We start from the raw sequence: 23367 nt of genomic DNA on the forward strand, positions 1-23367 counted from the left end.
GGGGGGGGGGGGAAGAGGGGGAGGGAGAGACCAGGACAAGAAAACAAAGCATGCAGAATGTTTGTGTATGTGTGTGGCAAAACGTATCATTTGGTTGTACATCCATCCATCCATCAAACATCAACGTCCTTGGGATTTAGCTAGTCTAGCATACGGAACTTGCATTCGTCGCGTACTATATTATATTATGTCATATACCATCATATCTCATATATCACCTCATCTCATATATCATGTCATCGCGATCTGGAATTGTTCCTTTTTTTCAACCGCAAAGGGATGTCACATACCCGGATGGTGGTTGGTGGTATCTGCATACCTCTCACGAAGAACTGTTCGAGCTTGTTTACTAATTAATTTGGGTAGACCCTGTATGGAAAAATGGAGAGATGAAGAGTCACGGGGGGGTCTTGAGTTGCTCTTACATCGACGTATGTATGTGTGTGTGTATATACAAAATAAATAACTGACGAACTGGTAAAGAGCTCTCCCTTTTCTTTGCTTGCACTGCGAACACATCGAGAATGGCCGTGGCCAGGGTGGTCCTCTTTAGGAGTGATGTCCGCTGGGCAGGCCTGACCATCCTGACCACTGCGGTTGCTGGGGCGGCATGGTGCGCGAATTGACGAAATCGACCAAATCGAAAAAACTCTTCTTGTAGCGCCGCTCCTGTGTTGTCCGATTGACGGTCTGTATGCCAAAGTGGGCCGTGTAGTCGCCAAACTCCCAGTTGTCGGCGAAGCTCCAGGCAAAGGCGCCCGCGACGTGCACCCCGTCCTCCCAGATGGACTTGAGCACCTCGGACATGTACGAGAGGTAGTAGATGGAGCGGGGCAGGTCGGAGAGCTGATCGCTCAGATCGGTCTTGTCGTCCTCGCCGAAGACGGGGAAGCCGAACTCGGTGATCACGATGGGCGTGTGGAACGTGTTGTACAGGTACGACAGGTAGAGGCGCAGATAGCGTGGCGTGATGTAGACGTAGGATTGAGAGCGGTAGCCGATGTTCCAGCCCGTGGTGGTCAAGGTGCTTTGATTCACGCAGTACGGAAAGTATGTGCTGGACGTGTTGGCGCAGCAATCGTGTATCGAGTCGATCGAATCCGCGACTGGTGGAGAGACCACAGTTGCCTTGTGAGCGAGTACGATTAGCTTCCTGTCGACACACTGTTTTCTTGAATAGACATGGCGTTAAAGAGAAGTGCGTTCGACTCACCGTGTAGGGGTCAATACCCAGAAAGTCGGCAGTGCCGTTGATGTAGGCCAAATCCTCTGTGCTCAGAGGCACATAGTCTGGAACAGTCTCTTTGTAGCTGTCGGGGTAGTCCTGTCCCAAAAAGATCGGGTTGCAGAACATTCCCAGCTGGAACGAGTTGAAATGGTCGGCGGCGTAAACATCGTTGGCATTGGCAGGATCGCGAGGCACGCCAAAGTTGTCGTTGAACTTGAGTGAGACTTTGCCGGTTCCACCAATCGACTCTTTGTAGAAGTGATAAACTTGGGCATGGGCCTTGAGCACATGATCGACCGATAGACCATTGAAGGAATAGATGAATGGCTCGTTGAACGTGAACCAGATGGGCACGCGGTCTGCATAGTAAGTCATGACAATCTTTGCGTAGTTGACGTAGGCGTCTACAAACGTCTCGTTTTGATATCCACCGTTGGAATAGCCTATCAGTGGTTTCGCCTGAGCCGCTGAGAAATTGGCTGCGAAGAACTGTGCCGGAGTATCGAAGTGTAGAATAGTGACCGTGGGTATCATGCCTTTCTCGAGCACAAAGTCGATCAAATCAGAATAGTGGTCGAGCCCCTGCTGATTGACAGGGGTTCCTGGCAGGGCGAAAGGCAGAATTCGACTCCACGCAAGACTGAATGAGTAGTACTTGACGCCCATCGAGGCTAATCTCTCGATTTCTTGCTTGTAATAGTAGTAGTTTTCGTTTGTAACGTAGTCCTTTGGTCGATCGTCCTGGATCAGAATGTCCATCAGCGAGGGGCCTTTGCCTTCGTCGGCAGTGGCTCCTTCGATTTGAGCAGCAGATCCTGCTACGCCAAACTGAAAGTCGGCTGGGAAGTAATAGCAGTCCGTGGGTCCAAAGTAGTCTGGAGGAGGCAGTACCAGCTCGCTTGTTGGGATGGGCGTTGGGGAGACGGTCGTGCTGAAGACCGATGTCTCGGTGAAGTTGGGAGGGTTGGCCATCTGCCATAATGCAGTCCACGCAGCATCTCCGTAGGGGTTGTCCGTGTCCGTAGCGGAGACCGTGGCATTAGGATCCCATTTGCCCCAAGTCGTGAACGACAGTGACGAGAGGAGGCTGGTTAGCGAAGCAGCGGGTGGTGCATAGGTGGTGGTAGGACCTGGCTGGACTGATGTGGCGGTCCGTATCGTCTCGGTCATAGAATAGGCAAAATCAGAGTATGGCGAGTACGTCGGCTGTGAGTAGGATGGCGTTGCCGTGCATTGAGGTCTCGCTGATGTCCCTGACACTGGGATATAGTATTGTTGCGCAGTCGCTGAACCCAGCGCAAAAGACAAGAGAGCTAACCAGAATGCCATATTGGACGCGCAGGAGGCTGGGGACGTGCTTCACACATCCTCGGACTCATTGTGGAAGTCAACGACATTTGTATCTGCCCCGTGAGCCTGTTACTGGTCTGGAGTTTGCGGTCGTCGGCGATCATGATGGATACAACAACCAGATTCCACACAAAGTGTAACCTTCTCCGCATAAATCTTCGGGCTCTGATCCGGATTTCTGTCAACTAAAGAGTACTACCTCGTCATCTTCGTCACCCGGTTATGGAGAACGGTTGTGGCGGTCTGTACCCCGCGTTCCGACGCTCTCGCTTCGATAATCCCCATACAAAGAAGATGGACGTGGGTAGCCGAGAGATCGACAACATCTGTCAAGCTCAACGCAGCGGCCAGTGTGTCCGAAGATCAAGCCCATATGTCGGGAGAACAAGCACCGAGCTTGGACAACGGCGTGGCTTGTCACTCGTCGGAACCGATTCGATCTTTGTTCGGCTGTTCTGGGTGGGTGGGCATGATCATCGCGGTGTGCGGGGTGGAATTAGAATCCGAGAGGCATAATGAGCTTATAGTCGAGCGGCAGTATACCTGGTCATAGGGTGAACAGCTGATCCGTCGCGCGGTGAGTTCAAGTGTCAGAGTTGGTGGTTGCCTGCGGCTTCAACTTCCTCCTCGGGCTTCTCTATAATTCGATCAAATGACACTCAAATGACGGTCAAATAACACCTCCTGCATTCAGACACCAGGATTAGCCACCTCCATGACTGGCTGGACAAGCCTCAATATGGCGTCGCCGGTTTACAGATTCTCTCGGTCGCCATGTAGTCTATCTGCGACTCTTCAAGGAAACTCCCAGAATTCTCCGCGATTTCTCTTCAAGACAGTTGCGACCTTTGCTACCCAGCGTCAGCTCCGTTGACGTGGACTGGAGTGATAGGGTAGCTTGGCCCCGCATTGTACGTACTGAAGGCCAATTGTTGTATCTTCTCCTGAATCCAGCTTGACTCAGAGCCAGCTGAGATGATCCCTTGGGAGGATCGGTTTCCTCTGAACTCCCAAGGACACAACGACTGATTCTTCTCCTCGCCACAGATCAGATCGATGAAGCAATGAACGGCACCTATCGACGCTGGGTCCGTTATTGCGAGGCCCATCCCCAAACCCCAACTATCTATGGGACTCCTCCAGGAGCGCAAGATCTTTGCCGTCGATGCCTCGGACTGCGCAGAGGCATCAGCGATAGCCTTGCTCGCCTCAAGAAGATCGAGAACGATTACAAGTCTGAAGGTTCCAATTGGGAGGTCGCTGTCCTGGGTACGCCAGCGACATGGGATCCGAATCACTGTGCTCTTTGCCACCTCTTCATGACTATACACAACAACAAACTTGCCGAGCACGATGCAAACACGCCTTATACACTTCGCGCATTCAGGACATATCAAGCGACAGGGCTGGCAGTCCTCCCGACGCCTTCACTCGACACGTTGGGAGAGGACTGCGCGTCGTCAGGCTTTATATCCCGAGCTGTGACGAAAGCTGACAGTTCGGTGGGACATCATTCTGTCGGCCTGGTTGGGGAGTACGTCGACTTTCCCTCCGTCAAGAGCTGGATCGAGAGTGGCGGCATGACTGACATTCGAGAATGGGACGGGCTGTCACTCAAGGACAATCCCCACTTCAAGCTCATTGACTGTTCGACGCGCCGCATCGTCAAGCCGCCCGAGGGATGCCCCTACGCCACGCTGAGCTATGTCTGGGGACGATCCGACGAGTCTGTCCCGGACGGCGACCGGCTGCCGAAGCAGCTCCCACGCGTGATCGAGGATGCTCTCACGGTCGCGAAAAAGGTCGGCATCCCTTACCTGTGGGTGGACCGGTACTGCATCTCACAGACAAACCTGGTGGAGAAGGCGGCGCAGATCAAGAAAATGGACCCCATCTACAGCAGCGCGTCCTTTACGATTTTTGCCGCGGCAGGCAACGGCGCAGACCACGGCCTCCCGGGGGTCTCGAGGAAGAGGAACCCCAGCCGGCAACCTTGTGCAAAGGTCGGCAAGCACCTGCTCACCTGGACCATGCCGGACGGCCCGGCCCTGGTGCTGAAGTCGAGATGGAACACCCGGGCGTGGACGTACCAGGAGATGGTCTTCTCCGGGTCGCGGCTGATCTTCACCGATCTCCAGGTCTACATGGAGCAGCGGTGGAACGTGTTCCGCGCCGAAGCCTGGGGAGAGTACCCCTTCAGCAACATCGGGCGCATCGACACGCACAGCTCGCTGACAAGTCCCTTCAGCGAGATCTACAAGCTCAACGACTACTCGCGGCGCCAGCTGTCCTTCTCCTCGGACGCGATCCAAGCCATGCAGGGCCTCTTCAACGCCATGTCCCACGCCAAGGTGCTGTACCAGTACATGGGCGTTTTGCTCCCGGCGGTCATCGCGCAAGAGGATGCCCCTTCCGACGACGGCGCCCTGCAGTACGGCTTTCTCTGGTTCCACGTCGCAACGTCCACGCGACGACCGGGTTTCCCCAGCTGGTCCTGGGCCGGCTGGTCCGGCGAGGTGGCCTACCTGGAGCTCAGGGGCGTGCAGCATTGGTACCACCCAACCTTTCAGGCGGAGAGCATGGATGCCTCCGTCGAGCTCGCCAACGGCACCCTCGTCCCCTGGAAGGAATTCCGACGTCTGATCGTGGCCGACCGCCTACCACCACCATCCAACTTCCTCCGGCTCGACGCATCCGCCGTCTCCCTCCAGTTCGAGTGGCTCGACCACCCACCCCGCCACTCCTGGGCCTACGCCCCGGACATCCCGTCCCGCGCGGGCCTCTTCGTGAAATGCCACCCTTCCTACGCGATCTACTCCCCGGTCCGGCTCTGCGGCCCTGTGGATGACGATCCCCGGCGGATCAAGAAGTTGTGCGCGTCCGCCCACGACGCCCTGGTCCTCGGCCAACTGGCGTACTACCGCTGGGTCGGGGAGGAACACGACATCTATGACAACCCGTTTGCGGATCTTTGCGTCGTCGTCCTTGCCAAGCGGTCAGGTGGTGGCGCCGGTGATGACGCCGTAGTAGAGCGCATCGGATTCGTCAACCTCGCCCACCGCGTCTGGGACGACGAGTGTGAGCGCATCAGAGCCGAGACCCCGGACAAGGAGTATCCCTGTTGCCTCAGACGGCTGGATTTGAAAAGGACCAGGATGCGGATCAGGCTTGGTTAGTTGGCCAGTTAGCCGGGATGAAGAAAATGAGCGAGTCAGCGAGTGGGCGAGTGCACAGGTAGGCGAGTACCTAATATATTAATAAAGTAAGTCTGTTCGGACATGGTGAAGAAGGGGGAGAAACAGCCTCCTGTCTACCGAGTTACCGGGTCCTTGACTTGACTTCAGTTGACCTTCCCCCCGTGAATTCCTTGTATAGCTTCTAATCTATTTCATTCCATTTCATTTATCTACCGTATATCCATCCATACCTCCAAAAGGGATTCTATTCGAGTAGCTGCTCAAGAAGGAGTAGTGTTGTGTAGACCACCCAGCTCTTCAATATATACAAAATTAGCAAACAACTTTAGCAGATGATCTATCCCCTTCAAGCCTGGACAAATGAGATGGTGGTCTAGTAGCAAGATGTGAAACTCCAGTCAACTCAACTCAACTCAACGCCGCTCGTCTCAGCACCTCCTGACACAACATGACACGTGCCACAACAGAGCACAACATGGTACTAGCTCCCGCAGTCATGGCAGTGAATAGCAATAACAATAATGTATAGTACATCCGCCAAAAGATTAGACCTCACACGCTAAAACAGGTCAAAACTGCGGTGCCGTGGTAAAGCGCTCGGTCGTCGGTCTTTCTGCCGCATCAGATGGCACGATGGTGTCGTTCTGACTTCCTCGGCCTTTCTCGGCCTCTGTTATTTCGACCGCCTCTTTCTGGTTCTCTGTCGTGTAAGCGGAGTCTTTCTCCCGAGTAGATCGATCGCTCCCGCTGTCCGAGTCGTTCGACGACGGAGTGGTGCGACGGTCCTTGTCTGCAGGAGCACCGAGCACAGCGGGGCTCTTCTCATAATTCCCACTGGTGACTTGTTGTCCCTGACTCGCGTTGCTCAGGGTTTTCACCAACGCTTCGCTCTTGGCTGCGTCCTTGCCAGCATACTTCTTCCCTTTTGGCACTCTGGCCAACCAGTAAATCACCACCGCCGCGAACACGTTGAAGGCAATATACACAAACAAGATCCCGAAATCGCGCCATCTATGGTCGAAGGAGATGCTCACCAACGACAAAAAGGTGTCCGTACTGTTGACGGTGCAGAATTGGCACTGCGTAGTGTCTGAGTCCAGGAGATAGCCGCCAGCTTGTTCGATGAAGGGGCCAAGATACTGGCCACAGGTTTGACCAGCAGGCGCAGTGAAATGGAGGTATTCATTGGCTGCACATACAACAGGCGCGTGTGCGATGCCTACGCTGAGAAGTCCTTCGACTAGGTATGTAAAAGGACTAAAGTCCACGAGTAAGCTTCGGTTCAACTCCAGGAGAAGGACGGCTTGTCACTTACCTCACTCGGTACATGAAAATCCAAAATCCGGGCATTGCTTTAGGGCCGACCAAGACACCGTTGAACAGAAGACAGAGCGAGAACAAGACGTTTGCGATGTTGGAGGCGCTCTCTGCTGTTGAAATCCCAGCAATCATCCTGCATGATCATTAGCATCCAAATTGGAGATGAAAGCCTAACAGGCGCTCGTTGAAGAGAGATACTTACAGATGGGCAAAGGTGCTGCTGAAGAGGAGAAACTCCAATACAAATAGGAATTGCGTTACTCCACGGGAGGCCACAGAGTCGGTGTATGTTGCATTTTGGTACAGCCCGATAGGATAATACCAACAGAAGAACAAGATGACTGCTCCCAACGTCGCCCAAGGGAGCTCGACGAGGATGTTGGATAGCATAAATGCCTTCCACGAGTAGGCCTTTGAAGGACGCTCACGAACTTCATAGAGGCTGCGTTGCGTGACGAAGAGAGGCATGATTTGTTGCACCAGCTGCGAGAAGAGGACCAGCACCATGAAAATACCGAAAAGCTGGTTATTGAGTCCTTGTTGAGTATTGGGAGCCTTGAAGAGGGAGAAGCCGATAAAAAGACCCTAACAACACAGTCAGCGTCAGGCAAATCAAAACAGAAGGGTAATACACACTGTGAGGCAACACAACAGCAGCTTGGAGTAGATATACTCCGGGGTTCGCCAATACTGCTCGAAAACCCGTTTCTGCGTCTCCCAGAATTGTAACATGAAAGGCGCGGCAAATTCGTAATAATCTGCCTTGTTCGCTGAAGTCGGGGCCACCATTTGAGATCGTTCGGTCTTCATCTCTTCCAATTCTCGGTGCACTTCCTGGTACTCTGGTGAATTGCGCCAGACTTGGAACCAGTCAATGTCCGAATGCGATCCAGGGGCTGCACCAATGGCCTCGAGCATATATTCTGCTGGGTTAGCACCAGCTGGACATTGATGAGCGCCGTTTCTTTCGAAATAGTCAATCAGGACACTCGAGTCTTTGCCAACAGGACCAAAGTACACAGTTTTACCACCGGCTGCAAGGAACAGCAGTCGATCAAATCTTTGGAATAGAATAGCAGACGGTTGATGAATGGTGCATAGGATAGCTTGGCCAGCTTTTGTGAGCTTCTCGAGAAGGTTGAGAATAGACCAGGATGTCTGTGAATCAAGGCCGGACGTAGGTTCATCAAGGAAGAGAAGAAGTTGAGGTCGTGCGGCAAGCTCTACTCCGATTGTCAAACGCTTCCGCTGTTCCACGTTGAGACCTATGACGATGCGAGTCAGAATTGAAAAGACTGAGTTGACGAGTACATACCTTCACCTGGAACGCCAACCACAGCGTCAGCATATTCCTGCATGTCGAGCAACTTGATAACCTCTTCGACATAAGCGATCTTTTCCTTTCGAGGTGTGTCTCTTGGCTGTCGTAGTAAGGCACTGAAACGTAACGCCTCTCGTACGGTACTCGTCTCAAGATGCAAGTCCTGTTGCTGCACATAACCTGTCTTTCTCTGGAAGGATTCGTCACGTTGTCTTCCATCGACTAGCATTTCGCCCGTAATCACACCCATAGTCACCCGTGTCGCGAGACAGTCGAGTAAGGTGGTTTTGCCCGCACCTGAGACACCCTGTTGCGAAAGTTAGAGCAGAGATCAAAAGATTTCCAGAGGGAGTATCATACCATCAGAGCCGTCATGGTCCCGGGCTTGACCCAACCGTCAACATGATCCAGAATGCGGCGGGGTTGGCCTTTGATCTTGATGTCGTAACAGACGTCCTTCCACTGGAAAATAGCAGTTTGCTTCTGGATCACAGCAGTGACTTGTCGTGTCAGTTGCTCGTCCTTGGTCTGCCGCCTTTCGAGAGCAACAAGATTTGGATCAGATCCTCCCGTCTCCATATCAGACGCTTGCTCTTTCAAGAATGCCGGTTTGTGGCCTCGTCGGAATAGTAGCACTTCACCTTTGGACTTCTTGGCGCTCACTGTCTCGGTGGCAACCAGGTATACTACACAGAGCCCGATCGTGAATGCGAACAATATGCCAATGTTCCGCCATTTGTGGGAGGCAAAGTATTTGTAAGAGATGTTGATATAAGCGTCGCCATCGATGAAAGTCTGACCAGCTACAGATCCAACAACGGTACAGATTTGGGACGTGGTTGAGCCATTTCCAAACTGCGGTGCTGGAGGGACAAATGATGAACATGGATAGTTACGATTGTGAAATTCGTTCACCATCAGACTTTCAAACCCATAGGCCGTCGGATTGATGTAGTTGATCCAGCGAGCCCAGCCGTGCATGTAGTCTACAGGGATAACGAAGCCTGATGCTTGGGTTAGTGACCATATCTGGAAGCGAGATTGCCTCAAAGGGACAGATAAACACACCTGTATACACGACAATGGCGATCATCAAGACAGACGTCGGAACCAAAGCCTCTACCAGAGATCTTGACACTGACGCGATGACGCGGAACAACATGCTCATGGTAAATGTCAAGATGTATGAGGTGAACAAGAAGAAAAAGAAGGCACCAGGGGTCCGTCGAAGGTTTGTCATAAAGTAGAGGATCAAATTGAAGCCGATGGAATTGAGGGTCTTGGAGGGAACGTCTGTGAGCATTGACGCAAAAGCCTCAGCCGACGGGTGGTACAATGCATATCGTTGATGTTTCTCAACAATCGGACGCTGGGCGTATAGCGTGAGGATCTCAAGAGCGCTACCAAACGCATTGAGCAATACCGCGAAAAAGATAAGTGAACTTCTGGATCGGAGTGAATTTGAGTCTGCTGGCAGGTTGTAGAATAAGGAAGAAACCACGAGAGCGTTGATGCAGTTGGCGAAAAGCTGTGTGAGGGTAATGGCAGGATCATCCATAAGTCGCTTGAAGCCACGCCATAAGCACAATCTAACCTGACCTCCATATGACAATGTGTACGGAGAAGACTTGCGTTGAGCTTTTGCCTGTTGGATCCGACGAGATTGTTGGAAACTTTGCAGGTTGGGTCCCCCGATGGGATTGGCCTCTTCAAAGGCCTCGAGCTCTTGCAACATCTTCTGTCGTGCTTCGCTCTGCTGCCATCGTTCGGCAAACTCGTCTGGAGTGCGAGGCACCTTCGCCTCGTAACCCTTACGGACGAGACGTTCAATCGGATTGGTCATGGAGGTAAGGAAGTCAGGAACCGTCTGGCGTTTGGCACATTCAAAGCCCATATCTTCAAAGTATTTCTTCGCTTCAGTGGTGCGACCAAAAAAGATCTGGCGACCTTGATAGAGAACAAGAACCTTGTCGAAATAGTCATAGGCACTTTGTGGTGCCTGGTAGATGGCAACAGCAGCAGTCGTGTCATTCAAGTCGGTTGAGGTCCGGAGTGTCTTGCAAAATTCGATGGCATTGGCAGAATCCAGACCTCGCGTACTATTATCCCAACATTGGAGGGGGGCATTGCTCAATGTTGCTTCGGCAATGGACACTCTCTTTCTTTCACCACCACTGACACCCCTAACAAAGTCATTGCCGACTTTTGTGTTGATGGTGTGCCTGATGCCAAAGACGGCCATGACCACGTCCCGTATGTGAGCCGCGTACATGGCTTTAGTCACGCCAGGGGGTAGCTTCAAGTTCTGCGGTGTTCGGGCTTGAGCTGCAAAGAGGAGAGTATCGCCGACCGTCAACATGGGGAAATGGACGTCCTGTTCTGCGGTATAGATCGCCTCACCCCGGAAATCGTTATGCATCTGTTTGTAGCTTATGCCCTGGTAGTTGATGTAAGAATCTTCACTGAGGTTGAAGCCGTGCGTCTCGCCGGTAATGGTTTTGAGAAAGGTAGAACAGCCGGAGCCAGGGGGTCCAAGAACGACGAGCATTTCACCCGGCTGCACCACGCCTTCGAAATTCCGTAGAATATCGACGCGTCGACCTTTGTTGCCCAAGAGACCTCGCGCCATATCCATCAGGGCCAGGGGATAATTGTCGACCGTCTTCTGAAAGTCACTGCCCTTGGTGTAGCCAAAAGCCGAGAGGTTGCGAAAGGCGAAACCAGCGGATCGGCCGACATTCTCCTGGCCTGCCAGCTTCTGGAGCCTCAGCATGGCCTTGGTCCAGGCCCTGCCATTGAAGTTTTCCGAGTTAGGATCGACCTCTGTCCCGACACTCGCTTCATCGAAAGGGTGGTATCCCGGCTCTACAGTGGTCGAGATACGGGAATATTGGCGAGCGAGGTTCTGGATTTCCCTGTTGGCTTCCTTGCTCTCGTCGACCACAGCACCGCCACCTGAAGACATTGTTCGGTCTAGATAAGGGAAGTCTGTTACTTGATTGTCAGGAGAGGCACCGGACATTCGACGGCTCCGATCGTAGTTTGTTGGAATGTTGCCGACGAGGGGAGTCGTCATGATTGATGGAGGTCAAATCAAGGCATGGGCAACTAATGGCAATGCGAGTGCAAGTGTTTCGAGATAAGAGACAGGCGCGGTTGAGGAGCGGCGCAGGATGAAAGAAAGCCCAATGCTCTTTCGAAACTCGCAGAAGAGAATTAAGGAAAACCGGTGAGATTAATACTAGGCAAGGGAATGACGAGAGAATGACATTAATGCAGAAATGTATCACAAATGATTGAAGATGAACGATGAATGGATGAAGTTGGTGTTGTTGTCTGGATGTTGTGTGATTTTTTTTCCCTCCTCGTCCGTTCCTGTTTCCCCTTGTGTCGGATTCTCGGTCGAACTCGCGGGAACAAGGGGACACTGAACTTCCATGCGCTAACGTACCAGTGACGACAAGGGGAATGTGGTACTAGCAAGACTTTTGATCAGACAAGGTTTAGTTTCCGAGGAAAGCTTTGTGCGTCGCAATCTCAACGAAGCAATTGGCACATTAGGCTATCGTGGTGCACCTGAAGGTTACCGGTTTTAGGCAAGGTGCATCACCAGCCGGGCATGGTATACGTGGAATACGAGGCCAAGCGCCGCCTGGAATTCCGTGGCAAAGGGCTCTGAGTGGACCGGCCACGGGCTTGTGGGCGCCCTTCTACAGTTGAAGGAGCCACTGAGGGGCAAGCAGGGGTCGTATTCGAATACGCTCCGAGCATGATAGGCTGCCTGGAGGCTCAGCGGTGGGGTTTTTGTTCTAGGCATTGCCAGGCACCAGCAAACACCATCTGTTGGGTGCCATCATCGCCATCACCGCGCATCACCCCCAAGTATGACCCCTGTTGCCCTCTCTGAGTACTTTGAAAGTGGCCCGGAAGGAAGCACTTCCCCAACCCGAGGGGCCCTCCGTCCCCCTTATTTTCCTGTCACTCTCGGATCGCTTGTGTAGCACTTGTTCCGTGTCCCGAATTTATTCCATCTTTATCCATGCACAAAATCCCATTTAGGAAAGTACAGGCCACGTGAGTTCGTATCTTGCTCGAGTTTCTTTCCGAGATGTGCAACTCCAAGATGCGGACACGGACTCCATCAACACTCACAAGGTCTGTATTATCTGGAGATCTACGGACATCGGTACGGACGTGCTCGTCAGCCTTGTCTACCGCAAGGTCTTGTTCTTCCGTCGACCGAGACGAGACATGACAACCTCACTGGCACCTTGTATGCGCTGCGCATGTTCCGCTCAGGTTCAGCACCAAAATCATCACTTCACCACCGTGTCATTATCCTCCTATGCTGTTCTTACGGTTTTTCCCCTTGGGTGCTCAACCGAGAGCAGAGTATCGTCTTAGCAAAACATAAGCGTGTGTCGCGATGGACGATGGAAGGGGGCCATTTCTTATCTGACTACGATATTCCTTCAGACCCATTTTCCAAGCTCACCTACCACTAGGCCTCCCATCCTGGACGCTCCTTTTCGGGTCCTTTTGCTAATCTCGAAATCAGTGTATCTCCCTACTTCGACTTCGTTCCAACAGATATTGCTAGGAATCGTGACCACCGTCTGTCCTTCCTAAAGGTCGTCTTCTCTCGACTTCTGCTGAAGGCTTGACTCTCAATAGATGGCACACTCTGTCTTCATGATCGTCCGGACTTGACGGTATTCGCTCTAGATCATTTCCAACTACGGACCCTGCTTAAAAGAATGCAGCTTCCATTGACAAGAATGCAACTTGCAGACATTTGACGCCATGACTTTCCGCATGACGTGCCCACTAGGCAGCAATAGAAGTGAAAAAATTTTGGAGGTTAGTGTATTGCCTGTGTACCTGGCAATCGCTGCTGCGGCTCTAGTGCTTGTTAAGAATGGCTCATTGCTGTCGATGTACTTCTTTCATCTCTAGGTACGTTCCGTCAGTATGTTGTCTTCGCAAGACCAGGGCGCTCCTTTCTGTGTGCCCTTGAGGACACGGTTGATATCACATATGAGGTTGGTCGAGGGAGCAGCAGGCACGCGACTACTAATCAAGCTTTGATCGCCCTAATCAAAAGACAATATGTCTCTCCTTTGCCGAGTTAATGTTGGATCAGACGTCAAATCACGACAGATGTTCCTTGTGCTGGGAAGGCCGCGAAGTCTCTCAACGCTTCACAGGACCCATGTCAAGATACACACCTCTGAGAAGTGCTATGACTCCACGACAGTATTGGCAGGCGGTCGAACCCGTTGTTGGTCGCTGTTTTTGACTGCTATCTATTTTGAATTGGGGACACCATCTAAATGCGGCTGCATCCGTGCTCTAGCGCAAGGAAGGCAGACGTGCTCACATTCGAATTCAACGACACCGACTGGGCAAGTTCGTGTCTCTGTGCAGCCACCAATCTGTAGTGGACTGGTTGTGTCCTGCACCATCTCGTGACCGGCAGTGAAGACTTGTGGATACTATGGTACCGCTAGCAATACCTATATCAACACCTACCTTTGGTGAGGATACTCAACTTGGCTCCTTTTTGCACTGCGGCATCCGAAATTTCAGATCTTGATCTGCTCCGGACAAGATCGATGCGCCATCGGCGTTTGTGGATACGGTGATCCCAAACGGACTTTGGCTCCGCAAACCCCCCATGATTCGATTGCTGTCACAGCCTTTTCTGTGAGATGGAGACCTCGGACGGGATATGCCACACCATGACAACAATCTCATTTTTCGCGCGATCTCTAGGTCATGGTGTGAGGCTGAGTCCTCTGCTCCGTGATGCACCGAGGTTAGGGTCGATCTCAGAAGGCGGTCGATGTCCTCTCGTGAGAATGTGGATGTCCGTTGCGAGTACAGAATAGGGTCATTGGCGAGATCCGCCACCCAGAAAGATTCCAGAGCAAGCCGAGTAGCGGGCTCCTTGATTGTGATCTTCCAAAGCGTCGATATCGGCCCCTGTGGTAGAAGATCTATTAATAGGTTTTCTATTACATGCATCGGACATAAGGCAATATTGTGTATTATGCCACTACCCTTCCCTTCTTTAAGTTGGTACGATTGCGGAGGTCGGAGAGCCATAAATGGAAACATGTATATGAACGAGGTGGGTGAGATGACTCCTTGGAAATAAGTTGCGGCGAAGCATACTCGGTAGAGGCACAGCGTAGCGTGTAGCTAGTCCAACTACACTTGCAGGTACATTAAAGCAGCGTCCATACATCCCGCATCCCCGCTGCTTTAGTACTGATTATCATGACTCGTGTGTTTGTCAGAAAGCGGCGGGACAGATCAAATGGACGATAATGAAGAGTGGATGGGAGTGCACAAGAACAAGAGGACGTATGGATATATATATGTTAGATGTTGATACGTAGCTATGTATGTCTGGCAAATAGTGACCGGGTCTCTGACTCTTTGACTCTGAATGCGCGCTGGAGAGGAGGGAAAGAACGGTGGAAGAGATTGGGATACATTAGGTGTGTATATGTACCTTGTACTCGGTACTTAATGTAGATACCAAGTAGCTCGGGCGGGCAGGTATGTAGGTATCGGGAACTACTCAAGATGAATATGTGATATCATGTTATTTTGCAACCGAGTGCTTGGTGATATACGCCTATATACCTCATGTATCTCGCATGACAGGGCTCGATTTTCGGATCCGTCAAGCACCCTCCTTGTACTGAACACTCCAGACACGCAAAGAAAGTGTATGAGCATATTTCATCCTTTCGTCCATGTCGTTGTCGTTATCATGAACGAGAAACAGGACTGACTATCAAGATCTTACTCATGGACTGTATGTATGTAGACGGATATACTGGTGTATGTACCGAGTATATGTATGTGTCTGTGGACCGCATGTACTGGATGTGTAGATACGGGATCAGGCTGACCATCTGAACAATGTTGAATATGCTGAATGGACAGTGATCCGAAAACAGTGTGACAAGTCAGTCAGTGTAGGTCAAGTCGAGGAGTGGAGGAATGGTCAGATGGCAAACCAGGCAGCCAGACAGACAGATTCCCCGACCCAGATCAATTATCATTTGTCAATTGCAAAGAGTCAACAGTCAACGAGGCTCGATTCGCACATTCCATACAGATTCTATCTATCTGATCTAGGCCTCTTACCTTAGCTCGTTCGTATATTTGGTATGCTTTCTGTTTCAGATTTAGTAGCGCACACACACACACACACACACACACACACACACACACACACACGTGTCTGTTGCAATGATAACATTTTCCATACTGCCACGCTACAGGTACTTTACTTGGAATACCACGTGCATACTTGTAGATGACAGCAGGTCCTGGCACATTTGGCCTGTCTGGCTGTCTCGCCCACAATATGGCCATGCCATGCTTCGCAAGCATGGGGGTGGAGACGGGGATGGAGCCGGATATTCCAGCCGTGTCATGCCAAACAAAGAAAGAGAGAGGGAGTGAGCATCATGCGAGCGTCTCTCACAAGCAAGCAAGCAAGCAAGCAAGCAAGCAAGCGGCACGCAAGCGGCTTGTGTAGTGCCTTGCTTTCATTTCATTTCAACCCCGCGAGACAAGTACAAGTACAAGTAACCCACAAAAAATGTTAAAGGTCTGGACTTGACATGACCTGACCTGGCCTGACTGATCGATATCAGCGACCTTTGTTGTAAGAGTTTTGAATCAATGAATGAATGTCTAGACCTGGAGCAGAGGTGCCGAGTAGCCGCGCATGAAAGTCAAACAATAAGAGAGGAGCAATAAGAGAGGAGCAATAAGAGAGGAGCAATCCACGATCTGTGGATTTGCATGTGGAAATGCACGTGGAGCGTTGAACTCTGTACCTTGGGTACGTACCGGTAGGCGCCGTGGAGAGGCCTGAACAGAGATCTAGAATGCCAGACGCCCCATTGCCCACTGTAGAGGATACTCGGCATCGCGTGAGGTGGTGCGATCTGATGCGACAGGCCGAGGCGGCTTGGGGATGTTCTGGACAGACCTGAACCCAGGAGACTAGGTACATTCCAGACCACTGCTCCTCAGGCAAATTTGTATGTACCGAGTCACGCGAGGACAGCCTGGGACGACGATCCTCGGTATTCCATGGGTCGATCGCTGCTGATCTTTGCTACGAGTTCTGGACTCTCGTCGTCCGTGCGATGTTCGGCCGATATTCGCAGTGTTCTTTGTTCAACTCTTTGTTCTCAAGATGCCAACTTTTCGAAGATGAAGAATCAAGTTCGATCGTCTGCAATGGGAGGGAGCACGAACCTCTATCGGAGGAGGGCCCAGAATCACGAGAACGACATACATCCGATGCGAAATGTCTTATCGACCATAACTTGCGAGATGCAGAGTAGACTAATTACTTGTCACCTTGCTTCCGATGCGGAGAATGCGAGCTGTCCGCGGCTGTTCAGTTGCGGGGGGGTTCTTTCAAAGATCCATCAGCGTCTGTCGACCAGCTGAGCAAAAAGCGGGGAGTTCGCCATGATTCCCTTGGCCCTCAATCTCACCAAGGCGCCTCCGCATTTTCAAGAGAATAATCCGGAGAGAGATGAATAGGCGCGCAAATGGATGTGGGTGCAGGCCTCGGTACGCACGAAAGCAAGTCAGAAGAGAGTCCCGAGTAAGCACCCTTGAACACGGCCTTTTGAGTTGCGGAAAATGGCCGTTGAGGTCGTTCTTCTGACTCGAACAAGCAAAACGAACACGGCCAATGTTGGCATTGACGATTGTTCGCCTCGCATCACACTATTTCTCGGGTTGGTTGCGAGACAGGGCTGCTGATGCCTGAACTGGTAGGTGTTGATTATTCCGGCTGCTGCTGTTGTTGCTGCAAGTCAGAGTCGTATACCGTCACATGCTTGCCGACAGGCTGGCAAACGAGGCTCAGCTCAGCTCGTGCCACTGTCAGCTGCACCTCGCAGGGCTGTCGCGTCAAGTCATGTTGGACCATGTGTAATGCCCCCAAACCCTGCATATCTGACAAACATGGGCTGCATGCGCACCATGTGTCACCCTCGCAATTGCTGTCCGGGGTGCAAAAGCGTGATTCAAAGTCGGAATGGTCATCGACACCTGTTCTTCGGTACCGAGCCGCGTTGCGCACTGGCTGACGGCAACCAGACGGGGCAATTGCGACACGGCGACACGGTCAGCCTGAGTAACACCGAAAAGGGTTTTCTCCATTCGGTCGTCTGGCTATATTTTGCCTTTGCCATGCGAACCCACCTCGTATTCGTCTTGGGCCATGTGTGTGTGTGTGTGTGTCCCAGGGTCCAAGCTTGCCTAACGGTTCAACTCGCGGCACATATGCCGTGTTGATTACGGCTGATCAAACAGTGTGCATTGGTGCAAAACTCAGTGCGGGATGTGACCGTCTGGGCAAACGCGGACAACGGACCAGGCTGTGAATACTCGCAATCGAGGTAAGAAGAGCTGGACCTGGGCTTTTTGGAAGAGCAATGCCGTCCGGCACCTCGGTGTCAACGACGAGCAAGTCCCCTAGAATCCGAACTAATAATATCGGGAACTTCCAGCCTTCAAAACTTTGTCGGAATGAGGAAAATTCGGAACCGGGCCCCTCACGACGAAGCCTCGGAAGCCTCGAGGACAAGAGTGCAGATGTTGATTGGACAACAAACGAGATTCGATATTGAGTGGGCACGCAATCCATCTTTCCCAAAGAGCCGGGCAGGATGGGTCCCGTCAACGACGAGCTGTGGAGTATCTAACCGGGTTTGTGATGGATCTGACGGGGGATGAGTGGTGGCGCTGGTGGCATTTTAGTACCACCGGCTTATGGGTCAAGGGGCCCTTTGGTTGTTTTGTTAGAGTATGGGGACTTTACCCAGGAGGCTGAATGGGGTTCGTCGTTCAAGAGGTGGGTTTTATTGCTCTGCGCCGTTAATCCACCATTGTCGTTCCCCGTCGTGTCGTTGCAACGACTTTGGGTACAAATAGTGACATTCCAAAATCCTTCTGGAAGATTGGCCTCCTCTGACCGGCATCTGCATGTGCCCATGGTGCCATCACGGGGAGGGGGAGCCGATAGTGTGGACTCGAGTGAAAATGTTACAGTGAAGAAGAAACCCCATACGAGAGGCAAAAGGAAGAAGAGGAAGAAAAAGAAATCACAGGAAAATTGCGACATGTGGCTCGGGGCTCGCCGAGGTATTTCCAGGGGGCGGTGAATGTACCTCGCCAGCAAAATTTTGGTGTAGAGGTACTTGGGGCTAGACTCGGGGAACCTCGATGCTTCCCCAATGGTTTGTACCTATAACGAAAGCCTTGCCGATCTGGTGGGTGTGGAGGAGTACGAGTAGTACGGAGTAGCAGATTGCGTGTAAACTTCGGGTTTCGCAGATGGTACCGAGAGAGACATTGCGAAGCCAAATGAGGCGCGGCAATCCATCGACAACCACCCCCAACCCGGCAGTTGGTCGGTTCCGCGCTCATCTTGATTCTTCTGTTCCTCGTATACCCATCCGTGATATCTCAGGCAGTAACAATTTCGGTTGCTGCACACCTCTTCCTCAGGCATCCACATCCCTCTCTCCCCGAGGCGTTTGAGGTTACGAATTCGTGGGAAGTTTCGTCGCCTGGCCCACGAGAAGCGCCCACGCACCGCACCCACTACTAGCTAGCCCCGCCCTGCCCGCGAAACCCTTCTCTTTAGTTAAGTCCCAGCTTCATTTTCTGGCGCCCGGAAACGACCGACTAGGAGGTTTGGGCGGTACCGGTGAGTGGCTGGCCCTAGAGTAGGTAGGTTTTAGGTGCTATTCGGGTGGACGAGTTGGGCAGCAACTTTGAGGTGTGCCTCACCCCCAGAGTTGGAGAATGCCTGGAGTGAGTCAGTCAGATATTATTCCCTTGATGTGTTGGCTATTGACTAGGAGAGTTGTATCTGCCGAGGGATCATAATGGGAGGGAGACATGAAAAGGATCCCACCGACTCTGTCTGTATCTCGTAATGTGAAGAATAATGAACAAGAGCAGGAAAACAGCAGGCAGCGTGGGATGAAGCAAATACGAGAAAGAGCAACCACCAACGTCATGGCCCAAGCACTCATCTCTGGGAGAATAATCAAGCCTTACTCATACTAAACAACCGACACGGAGAACAAGGCCGGTTCAACCATGTTCTCGGCCCTTTCTACTTGGATATATTATTATGAGATGTCGAGGTCCTTCCGCATCCAGCAATTCCAAAGCTTGGAGAGACATGGCAGCATGGCTAGGGTCGCTGTCTGCTGAAGTAATCGTTTCCGGCCACTGCCAGCAAATAATTAATGGACAACTTCTTACTCAGGGGACACCAAGGGTCTAGAAGAGATGACAGAGGCTGTGATCGTCATAATGGTAATGATAATAATAATGACTTGACAGAACTAATTTTGGGGGTTTGGTGTTGGTGTGGGTGATACAAGGTGACGAGTATAGAATGCCTGCGCCTTGTATCACCCGGGGCCGGTATCAGCAGCATATCAGCATCTACTGTACTCAGTCGAACAATAATAAGTAGTACGTTTGTACACACATAGCACAAAGGATGACCCAATCCCTGTTTGCAACCATCACCACCATCATCAACGGATGTCCGAATGCGGCATTATACTACCAGTATACCATCACCGACCACCATACAAAATGGTCCCAAATGTGTGCCTGAGTCATCGCACTTTTGTTGGTAGTTCACCTTTTGCTTCATTTTTGGCTAGTTCGCAAGAGAGAATGTTGACAACAAAGTCCGTCTGACAGCGACGAGACCTACTCGTTCATACCTACGTGTAACGAGTCGTTGTCGTGATCGCCGTGGGATTCCTTCTTGGCCCATCTCCTCCATCACTATCACTTTATTGCCGGTTGTCGCAAATTGACTTCCTGAATTAGCATCTCTGTGTGATGATAGGAGGAACCAGACATGTTCCACCCGGACGAATCTCGACCTGGCCAGGCATTTGTCGCGTGGTACTGGCCCGAAGATGCTCTTTTAGCCGGGGTGGAGGGGGGAAGGGGGCAGCTGTGACCCCCCTTATTGACTTGTTCGTTGGCGAGTCAGGCACTGGGTCTTGGGCACTGGGTGCAACGGGCGTGGGGTACTCTACCTAGGGGGAAAGACCACACGCCTGGAAGCCTGGAACTCTACCTACCAAAGTCCTTTGTAGGGGGTCCACGGGCCTCAAAGGGCCTTGCAAACGGGGCTCACCAGGCTCAACCTAGGGATTTTCATCGGGACAGATCTCGGCTCCTCTAGGCTTTGAAGCACTGAGTCTTCCCCTTCCCCCATTCCGTGAGCCCGCTGAACCCGCTGCACCCGCACGGCCACCCAACCAGTATTACTCGTAGGCCCCTGTCACCGCCTTGTCACCGCCAAATCCTTTTGCTCCAATTTGATTCACTCCCCCGTCTTCCGTCTTCAGCTTCCAAGACACAGATTCTCGTCCAACCCACGTTCATGGTCTCGTTTGCGATCCTCCCATTCGACGCTTTTCGTTTAACCCCCGTGGCTTGCGCCTCGAGCCTAGCTCATCACTCGCCCTCGGTTGCCTGGCTGAAGGGGCTCGACTGCGCTCGGTGTCACATTCACCCTTCACACAACAATCAGAATCCAACCCTTATTCAGGCGGTCTACTGACCGACAGTCAGCGCTGCGGACAAGGACAACAAATCAATCCTATTTGGGGGTTTTGCCTTTTCTTCCTGGTTGTTGACGGGCAAGACAGGCTTTGCTGTTATAATGCTCTCTTCCTGCCACGTCTGCCTACTTGTCCTTGACTACCCTTTTCAAACTCAGCAACACTCACCCTTTGATCACCATCACCGAAACTCTGAGGTCCCTTCGGTACCGCATCACACACTATCAACCATCGAACATCGCTATCGAAAACCCCCTGCGTCCCATTACTTCAACGGTCCGCTCATTCCGACCTGTCTGAAACCAGCCACTCAGACGCGAATTCGCTAGCCTCTCGCGGAATTCTCACAGAATCAACACGGTGCCAAAAAGCGACAAACTTTTTGCCGCTTGCTCTCCCACCCCCCCACAACCCGGTCGCAGCAAACGCTACCAAGTACGACCCATACGACCCAAGGGGGCCATTCTCCGAACCCTGGTTTTGTCTTCTTTTCCCGTCCTAGGTCCGAGGTCGCACCGCTCCATCGGGTTTTCGCCATTCTCCATCCATAGCCCAAAAGGAAAAAACAAGGGAAAAAAAGGGCACGGGGAAGGGGCAAAACAGTGATACGGACTAATTTACTTCTACCGCCCTCGCGCCCAGGAACAAACATTAATAACGAGGATTATTCCCCCCCTCTTCCCATTTGATCTTCAAAACACTTCCGCAGAAGAGGACATACTCGCAACAGGACCTTCTCGCAACCTGGCACCCAGCACAGCCGCCCTGGACGAGGCATATATTAGCCACTGGGATTCCATCAACATCCACGCTCACCGAATCGGGCCAACCACCGAGACGAGCAACAGCGGCAAGTCGACCGATCACAAACCCCATCACGCCGAGTCACCGTTCTCCGGCCTTCTCCTGAACTCCAGGTCGTTTAGCCGATCCTGATCCGTGGGATTGACTCGACGCAAACATATTACTCGCGCATTGCATCACCACCCGCAACCAGCCCATCCATCCGTTGCCACACTCCCGCAACTGGGAACCCGAATCCCGGATCTGGCGACCACCAGCAAACCCCATCATAATAACATCACGGGCCCCCCAAACTCTGTGCTTGTATATCAAACTCGACACCCCCGTCGCGTCTTGCATCAACATCGTCGTCCCTTCCAACCTCGCACAGACAGCAAAATGTTCTTCTCGTCGCCCACCTCCAACATTACTCCAGCCATGACATCGGTGGCTATGTCGCGTTCAGACTCGCGTGACTCCACCACGTCCAACACCTACTCGTACGCGCCTACTTCTGCCTACACGGCACTGGTGTGCGCGTCACCCACTTCGGCGTGGCCCAGTTCTCAAGCACTGGCACGAACAGACAGCACCGCATCCAACTCAACCTCTTCATCACAAACACAGTCCATCGCCATGCGCCGCGACAGCAGCAATTCAACCTGGATGCCTAGTCCCTACCGATCATGCATGTCATCGTTCGGCGCTGAGCCCAACTCATACCTCTCCGACGATGACTTGCTCTGTCCTGCCGAAGACCTCAGCCTGCCGGTGGAGACCATCCCGGCACTGGCACCCAAGAAGGAGCTGACCACCGAGGAGCAAATCGCCTTCCTCCGAGAACTCCAAGAGAAAGAGGCTGCGTCCAACCTCCCCCAGGCAGCAGCTCACTATGCACGGGATGCCGACGCAAAGCGCAGAGTCGTGCGCTTCGCCAACCCGGACAGCAATAGCGCCAGCAAGTCTCGACGACCCAGCGCCAGCGCGCTCAAGAGACGTCAGACCATGCAACGACGTGGCACCAGCTGTTTGAACGGCCCTCAATGAGGACAAGTTGTCTCGGGCTGGCCCTGACTACACCATCCATGTTTTTTTGTCTAGCAAGCGCAGTGTTTTTTTAGTGAGCGGCTTCATACTGGCCTCATTTCGGACAGTTGTTTTGCATATCTTGACTATGGGACACGGTCTACGATACCCCCGCCTACATGGCTGATTGGATACGATATGAATATGGTCGAGTCCATTGGATGACTCCCTCTTTACCCCTTGAGGAACCTCGCAGGTGCAGAGTTCCTCTAGCTTAGTATTATTAGCTTAATATATCTATTACTCAAGACATGAATTTGTTCCGTTTCCTGGTGTTCTACCTGAAGGAGTGGCTGTGCCCATGGATGACTCATTAACCTCAGACGACACGCGTTGAGCGCAGTGGTGAAGCTTCGGGGTGTCATTGCTGAGTGCCTTGGACACATTCTGAAGGATTCAAGAGATCTCGATGCTGGTGCT

At 52.2% G+C, this 23367-nt stretch overlaps 4 protein-coding genes across 4 annotated transcripts; 2 read left to right on the forward strand and 2 right to left on the reverse strand.

Moving 5' to 3' along the window:
* Positions 1-549: 549 nt before the first annotated feature.
* AYO20_11374 (hypothetical protein) lies at positions 550-2557 on the reverse strand (the record flags this gene model as incomplete). Its single annotated transcript, XM_022649626.1, has 2 exons — positions 550-1164; positions 1214-2557. 2 exons carry the CDS (start codon positions 2555-2557, stop codon positions 550-552), a joined length of 1959 nt encoding a protein of 652 aa, XP_022494391.1.
* A 1085-nt stretch (positions 2558-3642) lies between these two features.
* Positions 3643-5754, forward strand: AYO20_11375 (hypothetical protein; the record flags this gene model as incomplete). The annotated part of the gene is made up of 1 exon (XM_022649627.1): positions 3643-5754. One exon carries the CDS (start codon positions 3643-3645, stop codon positions 5752-5754), a length of 2112 nt encoding a protein of 703 aa, XP_022494392.1.
* Positions 5755-6344: 590 nt separating this feature from the next.
* Positions 6345-11492, reverse strand: AYO20_11376 (hypothetical protein; the record flags this gene model as incomplete). The annotated part of the gene is made up of 7 exons (XM_022649628.1): positions 6345-7032; positions 7091-7228; positions 7298-7680; positions 7732-8360; positions 8411-8723; positions 8777-9420; positions 9485-11492. The coding sequence occupies 7 exons, from the start codon at positions 11490-11492 to the stop codon at positions 6345-6347; spliced, it is 4803 nt and encodes a 1600-aa protein (XP_022494393.1).
* Positions 11493-22260: 10768 nt separating this feature from the next.
* Positions 22261-22908, forward strand: AYO20_11377 (hypothetical protein; the record flags this gene model as incomplete). Its single annotated transcript, XM_022649629.1, has 1 exon — positions 22261-22908. The coding sequence occupies one exon, from the start codon at positions 22261-22263 to the stop codon at positions 22906-22908; it is 648 nt and encodes a 215-aa protein (XP_022494394.1).
* Between the last annotated feature and the right edge of the window lie 459 nt (positions 22909-23367).

Source organism: Fonsecaea nubica (assembly GCF_001646965.1).
Source record: "Fonsecaea nubica strain CBS 269.64 chromosome Unknown Scaff150, whole genome shotgun sequence".
NCBI lineage: Eukaryota > Fungi > Ascomycota > Eurotiomycetes > Chaetothyriales > Herpotrichiellaceae > Fonsecaea > Fonsecaea nubica.